The 16,114-nt window shown below is 39.2% G+C and overlaps 1 protein-coding gene across 5 annotated transcripts in view; it reads left to right on the top strand.

The window, feature by feature from the left end:
- RAB3GAP1 (RAB3 GTPase activating protein catalytic subunit 1) overlaps nt 1–15,448 on the top strand; it is a 115,359-nt gene extending 99,911 nt beyond the window's left edge. For 2 of the 5 annotated variants that reach the window (XM_080670639.1, XM_080670636.1), the window contains 7 exons: nt 2,995–3,222; nt 6,611–6,707; nt 6,802–6,905; nt 7,038–7,153; nt 9,915–10,017; nt 13,136–13,156; nt 13,995–15,448. In XM_080670639.1, coding sequence (XP_080526765.1) covers nt 2,995–3,222; nt 6,611–6,707; nt 6,802–6,905; nt 7,038–7,153; nt 9,915–10,017; nt 13,136–13,156; nt 13,995–14,231 — 906 coding nt within the window. In that variant the 3' untranslated portion in view covers nt 14,232–15,448. Of the gene's footprint in view, nt 1–2,994; nt 3,223–6,610; nt 6,708–6,801; nt 6,906–7,037; nt 7,154–9,914; nt 10,018–13,135; nt 13,157–13,976 lie in introns of all 5 variants that reach the window. The other 3 variants (XM_080670640.1, XM_080670637.1, XM_080670638.1) reach the window with 2 other exon arrangements.
- Nucleotides 15,449–16,114: the final 666 nt, after the last annotated feature.

Below are 16,114 nucleotides of genomic sequence, written 5' to 3'. Positions count from 1 at the left end.
ATTTTTGAAAACCAAGTGGGTAGCCCATTGGGCCACAGGGCTTCCTTTCTACTGCTGATCCCCAGAATTGTCTCCCAGGCACAGACTTTCTCCTCCTTACCCCGTTGCACCGTGACGGCCCCCACGTCCCCATTCCACACCCCTCCTCAGTCCTGCTCTGTGCTATAGGCCAGCCTGAGTGTGAGTTTCTCCAACATAAACACCCATGAAAACACATGCCACTTTCATCTTCCCAGCTAGCAGGTTTGTGACAGTAAAAGGAAGCCTCTTATTCCCTACTTATTCCTCCCATATTTACTAAAAGAAAAAATCTTTAGTAAACCTTTTAAGAGCTGCATATTTTCCTTAGAGACAAACGATACATAAAATGTGTGAGTTCTTTTGTGCTGTGAAATAAGAAAGAGAGATGTGTTGTTTTAAAACAAACAGTTGGCACAGTGAATAAATAGAAGTCAGTTGGGTCCTGGCCGGTGTGGCTCAGGTGGTTGTAGCATTGTCCCATAACACCAAAAGATTGCAGGTTCAGTTCCTGAGAGAGGGAAATCATTAGGCTCTCAGGGCATGTGTTAAATCAAAAAAGTAAATAAGAGAATTGGCTTAGGGAGTGTGCGCACAGTAGGAAGTTCTAGCCTGCCCAGTAGCTCTTTTGTTGTTGTTGTTTCTTTTAATCCTCACCCGAGTTTATGTCCTTATTGATCATTTTTAGAGAGAGAGAGAAACATTGATGTGAGACAGAAACATCGATCTGTCACCTCCTGTAATCACCCCAGCCAGGGGTGGAATCTGCAACCTAGGTATGTGCCCCGACCGGGAATTGAACCTACAACATTTTGGTGTATGGGGTGACGTTCAACCACTGAGCCACTCTGGCCCGTTACCTGAACTCTAGCTGCCTTCATATTCATCTGTCCTTGTCCTACTACAGTATCCTTACAGAGGCAGTACAGAATGAAATCCAAATTGGAACTGTAAAAGCTTTTCCACATAGAAATATATCGGCTCCTGATGGTAAGGTTCTATATAATTCCTTCAACACTGTGCTTCAGCAAAACTAGAGTTCATTAGACTCTTTTGGATTAACCTGGGCACCTACAAACCTCTCATAACATTGTTTTAATCAGAAAATTTAAGGAAATATGTAGTCACTCTAAAATAGATACGGTTGCCTCCCCCTTTTTGCGTATGGATGACTTGCTTTAGGGGCCCTTGGGAGCATCCCCAGAGCTTTGGATGGATGCTGATATGGTCCTGAAGTACCTACACCTTACAACCCCAGAAGCACAGGGCCTGTTCTCGAGCATGCCCTTGGATGCATACCTAGAACAGCAGAACAAAGACAAGCCAGAGCTGAAGTGCGCCTTGACCTTCTGGTAGCTGTTTGTTTAGCCTGGTACCATAAGGACAACCATAGGGAAGAATTCTGGTGTAAACTGTTTTTTTTTTTTTTAACACATTCTGTGGTACAGTTCAATATTGTTTTCTTTTTTAAGTTCTCTCTCTTCACTCAAAGCCTATTTCTGGGTTCCTAAGATGTTCTCAGTGGGTGTGGTATTGCCTGGTTAATATCCAGATCTTTGTGCATGAATCCTGACTCATGCAGTAATCTTGACCTTTTGCAGTTCACAGCAGTACTTATTGCCATGATGCCATAGCCCTTAATAGGGGTGGGGAATGCCCAGTCCGCAGGCCATATAAGACCTGAGAAATCATTTGGTCTGGCCCTGCCAAGGCATTAGGGGAGAGTGAATTAAATGTTTGACCAAATATAGCAGGCCAATTTTTAAGTTGATAATTTTGTGTGGCCCTCGAATGATGTTATAAATATCCAAATGGCCCTTGGCAGGCTAAAGGTTCTCCACCCCTGCCTTAGAAGTTTATTTTGTTGACTGGGTTAAGGACCCTCCTCTGGTTCCTTATCCCCTCAGAGGGATTTCCTAAAGTGGTAGGGATGGTTAAGCTGGTAGCCAGTGAGCTCAAGAAGAAAGAATTAACAGTTTTGCTCTTCACATTTAAGACTAGCCATTCTCTTCAAGTCTGTTTGCATTTTGGTCTGAGGTTAATTTAATTTAAAAAGAAAGAAAATGACCTTCCGCATAGCACTTCTTAGTTGATGTTTACATGACTTACTATTTCAGGCAATTAAATATAGTACTCATATAGGAAGATTATGTTGTGGTAGAGAATATAACCAAAAGGTATGTGTTTAATGTGTGTACATGTATTCTTTGAGTATTAGGGGATAATACATATCCCATCCTTAGTACTCTGCTAATATATTACTGTACACTTGCAAAAGAGAACTCTGTGCCTTACTACTAACACTGGGAAGCCCCTACTTTTATTCCAGGCTTGAATGTGTAATTAGTTAAAGGATTTTGAAATATACCCTTGTAAATTCTATAGAATTATACACTGAGTAAAAATTTAATTAGATTTCAGAAACCTAAACAATAATAGTTTGCATTTCAATTCCTTAACAGCACAAAAGCAGTTTATGTGAGAGTAATGTTGTACATAAAGCACAAGAATTTGATGGCTGAATAGAACATTTTTGAGGTTAGCTGATATTTACTGCAGTATTGATTTATTGAGGGGGAAAAAGAGCAGAATTTTTCCATTATTGTGTTATTATTCTTTCATGTGTATTATTTAATTTACATGACCTGCACTTATTTGATACTTTTCTAAGTTTTGAGTAGTTATGCTATAATTTTAAACTATATAACTTATCTGTTTAAGAGAATTATTTTCACTTTACATAAAATTTTTATTTCCAAATTCATCAAATGGAAGTATTTTCTTTTTCTATAAAATAGAGACAGCAAAAATAACATTTGATCTGTTTTCGAAGTGACACCCAAACTCATGTCACATATTAGATTTTATAAAGATTAGGTAGGCTTTTTGTGAAGGGGAAAGTATGATCTTGCAAACAGGTTTATCAGTAACTGTTGATTTTTATTTGGTTCTGCTGAATTTTTGGCCTTGATTTAGGCAGCTAATCCAGGTTGCTGTCTGGAAGACTTTGTGAGGTGGTACTCACCCCGGGATTACATTGAAGAGGAAGTGATTGATGAAAAGGGAAACACGGTTCTGAAAGGAGAACTGAGTGCCCGAATGAAGATTCCAAGCAACATGTGGGTGGAAGCCTGGGAAACAGCTAAGCCAGTTCCTGCCAGAAGGCAAAGGAGACTCTTTGATGATACACGGGAAGCAGAAAAGGTAACTGAGGTTTGCGTATTTAACACTAAAGTGATAGTTATTGTTCTAGCACTTTAAAAACTCACTATCATAGACATGAGATCTTTGGACACTCTTGAGAAGCAAAGCATTGAAATTTAATGAGCTTTTTATGTATCTCCTATTTACATTTAAAATTTTAGAATTAGTTGCAGTTAGGCCCAAAAATAAGATATCCATATTTTATATAGAATGCTTACCATTGGACTGTCTCATCTCACAGCATATATCAAAAGCCTTAAAATTGGTCATGTCCTTTGACCTAGCAATTCTACTACCAAGAAATTTATTAAGAAAGTAATGAGAAATATGTAAAGATCAATGTACAAGAATGATGTTCAGCAAAGTTTTTTAGTGAAAAGTGGATATAACCAAACTTACCAAAAATAAGCTTGGTTCAATAAATTATGGTATGATCATTTAGTGAACTGCTTTTCAGTTACTAAAAAATATTTGGAATTCTAATGAATAGTGGTAGTTGCCTGATATCAAATTGCCCCACATACCCTCCTACCCACCATTCACTGGCCTCCCAAATAATCCCATATACTTAATAAGTAAATAAATACATGCCTTAAGCATTACTAGGAGACAGAGATTACAGTGACCTTCAAATTAAAACTATAAATAGAGAAACAAGCCAAATTCCAATGGAGTTCCCATTGCTGCAGGTGCCACATCCAGCACAGCTAGAGTTCATGATCTGAGAAGGGGCTGCACACAAATGAAAACACTAGACAAGAAATATGAATTTAGAAGGCATGGCAGGGTGGGGGGGGGGGAGCAAGGTGGAAACCTCTCTCTAATGGAGAAGCTCAGGGCCAGTCTGCTTTTTATTTACTTGAATACACATTTGCCCTTTAGGAATGGATACAGGCATATCAAAGGTAAAGTTTGGTAAACAGTAAAAGGATTATCAGGTTAGGGAATTGCTTTGAGCCATTGAGCCAACAGCAGGGCAATATTTTACTGATTTTTGCGACCCACAGGTTGAGAACCGCTAGCAGGGTCGCCTAAGACCATCGGAAAACACAAATATTTACATTACGATTCATAACAGTACCAAAATTACAGTTAGGAAGTAGCAACAAAAATAATTTTATGGTTGGGGGTCACCACAACATGAGGAACTGTATTAAAGGGTCTCGGCCTTAGAAAGGTTGAGAACCACTGCCTTAGAGATAAAGCAATAATGGGAAAGAAGGAAATAAGAGGGAAATTAAGGATCATGCAGAAGTGAAAGAAAGACAAAGCTTATCAACCGCCTGGCCAACGTGGCGTGGTTGAGCATCGACCCATGAACTAGGAAGTCACGGTTTGATTCCTGGTTAGGGCACATGCCTGGGTTGCAGCTCAATCCCCAGTAAGGGGCGTGATTCTCATCATTAATGTTTCTATCCCTCTCTCCCTCATCCTTCCTCTCCCAAATCAATAAACAAACAAAAAAACAAAACAAAACAAAAAAAACTTACAAACCTCCCTCATCCTCTGCTGTCCTTTAAAGAACTGCAGAAAAGGGGCACTTTCAAATTGTGGCATTACTAGGTATACTAAAGAGCAGGTCACATCCATACAAAACTATAAAAAAACAAAATGCAGGTGGGTCAGTTAGCTAATGAAAACATTTCCCAGAAAATTGACCATGAAGCAGAAAATTGTTAACAGCACTCCATACATACTGAATCAGATATCTTTAAACAAGCATGGGAGATATGAAAAATCACTTTTAATCAGAAATACTAAAACCAAGAGCAAAAATGGACCCAAAAACTGCAAAGTAGTGAAACAACAGCTGGTTTAACTCAAGATAGAAATAGAAAAAGACACCATATCAAAAATAAAGACTAAATGACAAGGGGCCCAAGAGAGAGTAGATTCATATTTAAATATAATATTTAAAAGGCATCAAGAAAAAGTGGCAAAAGGACTATAGGGGGTTGGAGAGAAAGTAGTAGAAATGGAAAATAGTAAAAGTAGGAATAATACTCATTTTATCAGAGTCCTTGAAGAAAAATCAAAACACTAACCTTGGTCAGGTGGCTCAGTTGGTTGGAACATCATCCCATACACCAAAAGGTTGTGGATTTGATTTCTGGTCCGACACGTACCAATCAATGTTTCTCTCCCTCTGCCTCTCCTCTTCCTCTACCTCTCCCTCCCCCTCTTCCTTTTCTTCTCTCTCCCTCCCTTCCATTCTCTCTCTCTCTCCTTTCCCCTCTCTCCCAAAAAAAACACACCATAAACACATATCCTCAGGTGAGGATTAAAAAATAAAAATCAAAACGCTGAAACAGAACTAATGTTTAAAACTGCAATCCAAGAAAATTTTAAAAAAAGAAAAAGAAAAGGGCATCACTTGTGCTAAATAAAAGCCAGTGACATCAAACCTGGTTAATACCTTATCTATTGCAGTTTTAACCTCTCCCAAAAACATAATCTTAATCAACCAGTATGGAATTTTCAGGCCAAGCACCAGTGAGGTAATCTGTCACCCAGGCCCTCTACCCCCATAAAAAGAAGAGTCAATCTGCGTGATAAAAATGCTGTATTTTTTAAATCAGAAAAGTAAAACAATTTCCATTTTAGAAAAATAAACAAGGAAACAACCAAACCAAAAAAATCAGTGGAGGGTACCTAGAAATGTTTAGAAATAATAAGTGAGAAAAATAGGTCACAAAAAGTATTTTAGACACTTCATGTTAGTTCATTTAATATGTTATGTGTACTTGATATTTTGAAAAATTCTGGAATGAAAACGTTCCACCATTAAAAATTCTATCCCTAGGTGGTATGATTTACAGGTAGTTTTTATTTTCCTTGTATTTTCCTAATTTGTATGCATTACATATGGAAGTGAGGATGGGGATATGAGAATATTAACCCTTATTGAGGACAGTATACAGTTGTCTTCAGTAACATTATTCTTACCTTTGGCAGTAGTAGCTATTTGCCTGTAATGTAGGGGTAGACACTAAGAGAAGAGAGCTCTTCTCTACTTTAGTTACAGATGTGAGTTCAGTGGTCCAAAGCAGCAGTTTTCAGCCAGTGAGCCGCAAGAATTTTTAAAGCGTGCAACACCTGACTAGTCAGGGACACTGACCTCTTTTCTATTAGATTGTCAAAAAAATGGCAACAGCCAACACAACAATAGCCGTCTGGTGTGAATGAATCAAAATTATACCTATTTTTTGTCAGATTTGCAAAAAATATATTTTTTGGTGTGCTGCAGAATTCTAGTAATGTGTTTATGTGTGCCATGAGATGAAAAAGGTTGAAAATCACTGGTCCAGAGGATTTTTTGTTTCGTAAATGGCTGCTTTATTCGTAGGCAACTGCATTGATAATTTATCTGAGTCTGTGCCTCCTCCAGGTGCTGCACTATCTGGCAGTGCAGAAACCTGCAGACCTTGCTCGGCACCTGCTACCTTGTGTAATTCATGCAGCTGTACTCAAGGTAAAGGAAGAAGGTAAATGTCTTATTTGATTAGTAATTAGTTCATTTCTAAAATGAAAGTGTATTTTGTCTAACTTATTTAATGATGGTTTTGATCTTCTTAATAGAAAGTCTAGAAAACATTTCTTCCGTTAAGAAGATTATCAAGCAGATAATATCCCATTCCAGCAAAGTCCTGCACTTTCCCAATCCAGAAGACAAGAAACTAGAAGTAAGTTGGGTGGATTGTCAGCATCTCGCCAAGTACTCTCTCTTCCCTATGGGTAGTAATTACTTTCAAGAAACATTTTTTTGCCTTTCTTTGCTGTTTTCCAATGTATGACTTCCCCTTTTCTACTGTTAGGAAATCATCCATCAAATTACAAATGTGGAAGCCCTAATTGCTAGAGCCCACTCACTGAAAGCCAAGTTTGGAACTGAGAAATGTGAACAAGAGGAGGAAAAGGAAGATCTCGAAAGGTAATTGCTATTTGACTCGCTTATTTTTGTCTGCAATAGGAAAATCCACCACTCCTTTAGAAAATTTTAATGAAATGTCAAGATTCTTTGTGATACTCTCCTATTATTTGTAACAAGCATTGGCCAAATTCAGAGAAATAATTATCATAGGATTTGACCTCTACTGTATTTCTGAGTACTTTCTAGGTGTTTCCATTGCTCCCACTTGCAGAAGCAAGTCTACCTGGTCTCTCTTCCTAGCAAAGTCCTTGTTTGCTCCTGGAGGTGTGGTGCCTGCACCTGAGGAGAAGCCGTTAACTCTGTCACTAGCACTGCTCAGAGCTTTGCTTGCAGCTCTCACTGTTCCTTAACCACAGTCTGAGGGGTTCTGCCACCGTAATTCTGCTCAATATTCATTTAATTTTTTAAAATACCTGTGAGAGCAAAGGTGCATTTACTGTGCACCTTGCAAATATGTTTGGAGAGTGACCGAGTGGCCTCTCCAGGATGAGGCAAATGCCTGGGCCAGTCTTCTTCTCCTGGCAGCACCATTATCAAAGGAGCCTTCACTGTGAGCCCTTGTCTGTTTGTGCCCATTGAAATGACATGTGTTGCTTTAATGTGTGATAAAGTGTTCCCAAATTAGCTACTTCAGTAGCTTGAATTTGTTATCATGTTAACATCATCAGTAGCCTTTTCACAAGGAATGACATTATTGATGCTAGAAAATTAATAGTATATGACAAGGCATTTGCTATAGCTTCTAACAAGATTTTGTTTGAATTTTATATCTTTCATTGAGTGAAATTTTCTCCCAGCCTTCTTTATTCTTGAAAATGCCTTTTTTCTTTTTTCTTTTCTGGATCCACTCTATTCATCAGTTTATTATGTTAACTAGATTCCACATATGAGTGAGATTATGTGATACTTGTCTTCCTCTGACTGGCTTATTTCACTTAGCATAATACTCTCCAGGTCCCTCCATGCTGTCTTAAAGGGTAAAAGATCCTGTTTTTTACTGCTGCATAGTATTCCATGGTATAAATGTACCACAGTTTTTTTTTTATCCACTCATCTACTGATGGGCACTTGTGCTGTTTTCAGATCTTAGCTATTGTATAATTGCACTGCTATGAACATAGGGGTGAATGTTTTTTCTGATTGGTGTTTTGGGTCTCTTAGGATATATTCCTAGAAGTGGGATCACTAGGTCAAACTCCATACTGTTTTCCATAATGACTGCACCAGTCTGCATTCCCACCAGCAATACACTAGGGTTTCTTTTTCTACACGTCCTCGCCAGCACTTGTCATTTGTTGATTTGTTGATAGTAGCCATTCTGACAGGTGTGAGGTGATACCTCATTGTCATTTTAATTTGCATCTCTCTGATGATCAGTGAGTTTGAGCATTTTTTTTCATATGCCTCTTGGCCATCTGTATGTCCACTTTGGAGAGGTGTCTGTTTAGGTCCTTTGCCCATTTTTTAATTGGATTGTTTGTCTTCCTTTTGTTAAGTTGTATGATTTCCTTATATAGTTTGGATATTAACCCTTTATCAACTGTATCATTGCCAGATATGTTCTCTTATACAATGGGCTCCCTTTTCATTTTGTTGATTGTTTCTTTTGCTGTGCAGAAGCTTTTTATTTTGATGTAGTCTCATTTGTTTATTTTCTCCTTCGTTTCCTTTGCCCTAGGAGATATATCCATAAACATATTACTACGAGAGATGTCTGAGATTTTGCTGCCTATGGTTTCTTCTAGGATTTTTATAGTTTTCTGACTTACATTTAAGTCTTTTATCTATTTTGAGTTTATTCTTGTGTAAGTTGATTGTCTAGTTTCATTTTTTTGCATGAATCTGTCCAATTTTCCCAACACTGTTTATTGAAGAGACTGTCTTGACTCCATTGTATGCTCTTGCCTCCTTTGTCAAATATTAATTGAGCGTAATGGAAAATGCCTTCCTTTTAAATGAGCAGAATGAGCTCTAATCAAGTGAGTCGTTTCTAATATAGCAGTATCAGTCAGTGAGCAGGCAGTGCATGCTTGGCGGTCTGCCTTCGACTCTCTTAGCTCTACTCCACAGATGTGTGATGGACTTGGCAGTACAGTATTTCCAGCACAAGATGGCAGTTTACAGTCGTGACACTGCCCAGCAAAACATGCATTTTGTGCATGCACGCACACACGCACTTATACACCTCAAAAGAGCAAAAGCAGTCCTGGCCGGTGGCTCAGTTAATTGGAGCATCACCCCGGGCAACAAAAGGTTATGGTTCAATTACTGGTCAGGGCACATACCTAGGTTGTGGATCCAATCCTCTGTTGGGGCATGTACAGGAGGCAACTGATCAATGTTTCTTTCTCTCTCTCCCTCTTCCCCTTCCTCTCACTTTCTCAAATCAATTAAAAAACAAACAAATATATCCTTGAGTGAGGATTTTAAAATATTAATATTTTTAAAAGAATAAAAACAAGAAACATGGATCATTACTTTGTTGTATAAATGAAACTTGGTTTTTGTTATCAACTTTTACTGAATATTTCTTCTTACACTTTGACAGAGATGGGCTTTTCACAAATTTTATGAAAATGCTTGAAAGGTAGTAAGAATTGTCATTTGAGTCGATTTTAATTCCAAATACCAATTTATCCTGTTATAAAGTCCCACTCCAGCCATGGTAGTTGAGCCAGTATCAGTGTGAGGGTTTGCCCACAAAATTAATCTGGAGGATTGATGGGAATTGAGCAGCTCACCTTCTATTCTTTCTCCCCAGATTTGTGAGCTGCCTTTTAGAGCAGCCCGAAGTGCTGGTGGTGGGTGCGGGAAGAGGACACGCCGGCAGGATCATTCACAAGCTGTTTGTGAACGCACAGCGGGTACGTGAGGCTCCTCACTGACATTCTGTGGCTTCGCCAGCCCTCTGCTCAGTGGGGCGCTGTTTTGATTCTGACACATGGCTGCTTCTACAGCTGCTGGCCCAGTGTAAGCCTGGGTATTACGTTCAGATGTTGCTTTCTTAATTTGATAGGGACTCAATGGCCAATGGCCAGTCCTGTGCTGTAGGAAAAAAAAGTCCACTACTTTCAAATTAGAACAGGGCTCAGTTTTACTGATCAGACTCCATGTACAGCAAATGGTTTCACAGCTTAACTATGAAGTTAGTAAGTCTAACTGTTTTTATAACGGTGAAGAGGTTTCCTAGGGAGGAGGCGCAGGGTTTCAGAGTTTGGGGATGGAAACGGGATTCACAGAAGAAGCCTGATTTGAAACATCGTCTTTATCATGACTTCTGCTAGAAAGTACAGGTTTAGAATCAGATTGTACCTTCTGACATCCTAAAGCACTGAGATTGCGATTTTCATAGAGGTGCTGCTAATTAGCCTTTGTACTGATGCTCTCTGTACCGCTCTGTTTGTGGGTAAGAGGTGCTGGCATCCCACGGTGACCTCATGTCCGGGCTCGTTAACCCTAAAGGTTCTGTTAGAATATTACCCTGTGCACTAAATCCCGGGGCCCTTACCTGACACTGAGGGCACTGGAATGACCCAGATTTGAAGGTGTGATTCTCAGAATCAAATAAGAAAAAGACTTTTAATGGGTTTACACAAGGAGTAAAAACTTCATAATCTCCTTTGAGTTTATCTGGAGTATTCTATTTAATATATCAAAATCATGGCCAAATATATTGATCTGAATTTTTAGGAAGAATTAAAACATGAGGTTATTTATGAAGGTAGCTCTTTAAATTTAAAAATTTCCAGTTAAAAACTAAGTATTTTAGTTCCTTATAAATTCGAGTTCTAGAAAGCAATAGATAATTACTTTGATTTGTTTTGTTTTTTTGTCTGGCATGAAAGCAAGAACCGAGTTTGTTTTCACACCCTATGTCTTCTTCGCCTGCTTACTCACCAGATGCTCATGAGCTCATTTCTTATTATGAGAAATACGAACTTTCCTCATATTCCAAAAACTCTCCTCAGTTTCTAAAATTTGTGTGTTAAGAGGATTTAAAGCCTAAAGTATTCATATATTTAATGCTGAGAGTGTTACTTGTTTTGAATAGTTAAGCAAAATTATTCTCCCCAAAATGGAAATAGCCTCCAACCCCGCCCCCCCCCCCCCCCCCCACCTCCCAGACTATAAGTAAAGGCTCATTGTAAAAATTTGGGCAACACAGAAAATTCTAAAGGAATCATTAATCACATTAAAAATTAATCACATTAATCTTACTCCCCACTGAAGATCACGCCAGCATTTAACAAGTAGTGTATACAAATATATGTATATTTTACAAAAATAGGATTATCTATATATATAAAAGCCTAAGTGACCATTAGGATGGAACAACCAGTCGACCAGTCGCTATGATGTGCACTGACCACCAGGAGGCAGACGCTCAATGCAGAAGCTGCCCCTGATGGTCAGTGTGCTCCCACAGCCAACCTCCAGCGGCCCCATAGGCCTCAATTGCCAGCCAGCCCGAGGGACCCCACCTGGGCACGAATTCATGCACCGGGCCTCTAGTCCTCCTATATAATAAAAGGCTAATATGCAAATTTTCCCTTCGACCAGGAGTTCAACCAGGGGGCGTGGCCAGCCGGCCAGCCAACCTCCCGCATCCCTTCCCCCAAGCCAGCAAGACCCCCCACCTGTGCACAAATTCATGCACCAGGTCTTTAGTATTATATAATTTACTTTATTATTCTTGTTGTCCACACAATATAATTATCTTTCTACATCAATAAATATAACAGTGTATCATCTTTTCAGGGCCTCATCATATAGCCAATCTGAAATTGTTCATTCATCCCACATTATGTAATTGTAAAAGACTTCAAACTTCCATACCTCGTGGTGAATGTTTTTAGGGAATTGGCAGACCAATCCATAAAACAAGCACTGGGTTGGTACATTTCTCAACTCAGTCCTTAAATGCCTGGCTAATGAAAACCATTTAAGTTTATTCTTTTTTTTTTTTTTCATAACTGACATTGTATGTCAGTTTACTAATATAGGCACACAGTAATTTTATATAGTCATACATTTTAGCCCTGGCCGGTCTAGCCCAGCAGTTAGAGTGTCTACCTGAGCACCGAGGGGTCGTGGATTCAATTCCTGATCGAGGGCATGTACCTGGTTTCAGGTTCACTCCCCGGCCCCTGTCCAGGCAGGTGCAGGAGGCAACCAATCAATGTGTCTCCCTCACATCGATGCTTTTCTCTCTCTCTCTCTCCCCCCACTTCCACTCTCTCTAAAAAAAATAATGGAAAAAATACCCATTGGTGAGAATTAACCAAAAAAAAAATCATACTTTTTTGTTGTTGTTGTTGTTAATCCTCACCTGAGGATATTTTTCCATTGATTTTTTTAGGGAGAGTGGAAGAGAGAGGGAAAGACAGAGAGAAACATCAATGTGAGAGAAGCACATTGATTGGTTGTCTCCTGCACGAGCCCTGATCATTTTAATTTTTCAATAAAACTCATATATTCTTTGCCCGGCCAGTGTGGCTCAGTGGTTGAGCATCGACCCATGAACCAAGAGGTCACTGGTTCGATTCCTGGTCAGGGCACATGCCCAGGTTATGGGCTCGATCCTCACCCAGTAGGGCGTGTGCAGGAGGCAGCTGATAGATGATATTTCTCTCATTGATGTTTCCATCTCTCTATCCCTCTCCCTTCCTCTCTCTCTTAAAAAAATCAATAAAAACATATTTTTAAAAAAGAGGTAGATTTTTGTTAAATCATTTTCCCATTAAATGACATTCTGTACGTCACCTGTTGAGCCATCAGATGCATGAGTAGTGGGTATGTCTGCTCAATTTGATAACTAGGTGTGTTGTATGTTTGTCTTGATAATTCTTTTGATAGAATCATGTTCCTTAATATAGTGCATGCTGTCTGAAATAATCTTGAAATTCCTTGTCTCTTTTTAAAACCATCTTGCTTGGTTTTCTTTCCCTTTCATCACTGTTTCTTTTCTCACCCTTTCTCAAGCTGACTGAATCTTCTGATGAGGTAACAAACAGCCTTGTCCCTCATAGTTTCTTGTTCCTTCCCCTCCCTCTAACTTTGTAAGATCGTTAAGACTAACGACCTCTTTAACAGTTTGGATTTGACATACCTTTCTTGCTGATTCTTGTATAACATAGTTTCATATTTCCATTGCCAAAAATATTTTTTTTCCAAATCAGGGGTATTTAGAAAGAAATACAGTGATCAGAGAAATGAAACAATTATAGTGATCAGAGTTAAAATTAAGATTAATTGAATATGTATTTTATGCAATTTTAATGAGAAAATAGATGCCTTTGATATTGAGAACTTCACTTTTGTTGCCATTGCTACATTACGTAGACCTCACTACTGCCTCACATTAGCTGCCCACAAACAAAACCACTGGCCCCAGTTGTAATTCCACCAGTGAACCTTAAAAAGAATTGGAACCGGCATAAAAAACACCTTCTATCTAGCCTCAGAGAACCAGCTCCATTACTGGACTGAGGACATCAGACGCTGTCTTGGGTCTTTGCTAGAAGAAACACAGAAACTAGCACATTTTCCCTTTTCATCAGATGTTTGAATATGGTCCCCACTTTTCAAAGCAGATTGCCCGAAGTCATTATCCCTTCTGTCTCTCTCACCAATTTATTTGTAATCTCTGGCTGCTCATGTAGTGTTTCAAACTTCTTGTATTTTCTGTATTGTGTTCTTGAGTAATCATAACATAGTTGACAACATTACTGAATAATGTAGAACATTTTTCTGCGTTTATCATGTTTATTCATCTGTCCTTCATAGTGATCTAAGTTTAGCACCGACTTGATCTTGAATTTAGCATTTGATTCTATTCAAGGCTGCAGCCATGGCTCCACCGGAGGAGGAACTGAAGAGAATGGGCTCCGCGGAGGAGAGAAGGCAGAACTCAGTGTCAGACTTCCCACCCCCTGCTGGCCGGGAACTCATTCTGCGCACCACGGTGCCCCGCCCCGCCCCCTACTCCCGAGCTCTGCCTCAGCGCATGTACAGTGTTCTCACCAAAGAGGATTTCCGGCTGGCAGGTGCTTTTTCATCAGATACCTCCTTCTTCTAGCTCTTCCTGGTCCACCCCATTGTGGCTCAGAGCAGTGCTGACCCCTTCTGTGGGAAGGAGGTTGTGCCAGTCGGAACCTGGGAGGCATGAAGAGGGCCTGTCCAGTTGAATGATCAAGCGTTGTACTGGCATCTGAAAGACTTTCTGGTGCCAAGCTTGGGCTGGGTAGTAGCTTGTGGGGCCCAAGGTAATGGACTTGAACTGTTGAAAGATTTTTTCCCCAAAGAGATGGCCCTTGGGGTGGGGGTGGGGACCAAAAATGCAGGAGCTCTCTGTACTCACTCTGGCAAGATTGTGTTCATTTATTCTTTCTGTGACTGTCCCTTAGGCTGTGGCCTTGCATTTATAGTCTGTGCAAACACTTCTTATTTTTATTAGTATCAAGTAGGCAAAGTAGAGGATCTGTCAACTCAGATTTCTGGGTGTTTGAGAGATAGAACCTATTCCCAGAATCTGTGTTTTTAATATATTAAATGGCATTCTGTTTATTCAATCACCTGGTCACCATTTTTATTATACTAATTAACTTCTGATGAGCATTTTGAATATTCTAGGAGAAATCCTAGAGTTTCACATAGTTTATGTGTTTTTCTGTATATGACCTAAATGTATTCCTTCTGGTAAAACTATATTAAATGTCACTGCAAATTAGTTTGATACCTACTAGTATCTTGTAAGGCTTCTCTTATTTGTTTTGTTTTGGGTGCCATATAAAAAGATAGCCTGCAAATTATTGTTCTCCCCTTCCCTTGTTGTTCAGTATGCATTCCTTTTGTGTGGTTGCTGGTTGGATACCATATTTAATGAAGTATAACAAAAATATAGTCTTGGTACATAGAGATTATCATGCAGTTAGTATAATTTGGTATATGTGCTAATGTAATGAATAGAAGATTATTTCAGTGAACTATTTTACTTTTGTATTTTAGTTAAAATGAAAATAATTGATGGGGATATGGAGTAGGGCTAGCATAAGGATGACCACAGAATACTTCTAATTTTCTGATGATCAAGATTTATTATGTCTGTGTTGCTATATGGCCTTTGTTCAATAATCTCAAATCTATTTTTAGGCCTAAAGTTCCCACTTTAATCCAAAGTAAAAAATGCTTATAATGAAGCATAGGCCTTGCTGTGAAACTTTAAATAATTAATAGATCTGTGTAGACCTGTTATATTATTTTTGTAAAAAAAAAAAATAAAAGTATGTGTGTACATATGTAAGTGTGTGTGTGTGTGTGTGTGTGTGTGTGTGTGTGTGAAGGAGGGAGGCCGGTTGATCACCGCCGGCCTCCACAGAGCTCTTCTCTGAGATGCTGGACTGGTTGATGGTGCACCACAGAGATACAGTGAAGACTACGTCTGTCTGCTTCCCAATGGAATGTTAGTAAGAAAGACACATTTTACAGAGAGAGGTTGGACTTCAAAACAGCATTGTGAGTCTAATAAAAAGGAAGTGCTGCTTTCTCTGGCTGGTTTTCTCTTCTTCCCTCTGGTGTTTTATTCTTATTTTAGTTAATTTTATACTATCTCAGATCTTGCTAAATATTTGCAGCCTGCTGGGTCTTGCAGGGATCTCAAGAATATTCTTTGTGTCTTTTAAAATGGAACTTATCCCATTTTACTTTTATTATAGTTAAGTGTTTATTTCACAGGTATTTTTAAGAAATAAAGCCGAAACCGGTTTGGCTCAGTGGATAGAGCGTTGGCCTGCGGACTGAGGGGTCCCGGGTTCGATTCCGGTCAAGGGCATGTACCTTGGTTGCGGGCACATCCCCAGTGGGAGGTGTGCAGCAGGCAGCTGGTCGATGTTTCTCTCTCATCGATGTTTCTAGCTCTCTATCCCTCTCCCTTCCTCTCTGTAAAATATCAATAAAATATAT

The sequence above is a fragment of the Plecotus auritus genome (genome assembly GCF_963455305.1).
Source record: "Plecotus auritus genome assembly, chromosome: 5".
Lineage (NCBI taxonomy): Eukaryota > Metazoa > Chordata > Mammalia > Chiroptera > Vespertilionidae > Plecotus > Plecotus auritus.
Note: the sequence above shows the minus strand (reverse complement) of the source record. Positions and strands in the feature narration are given on the sequence as shown.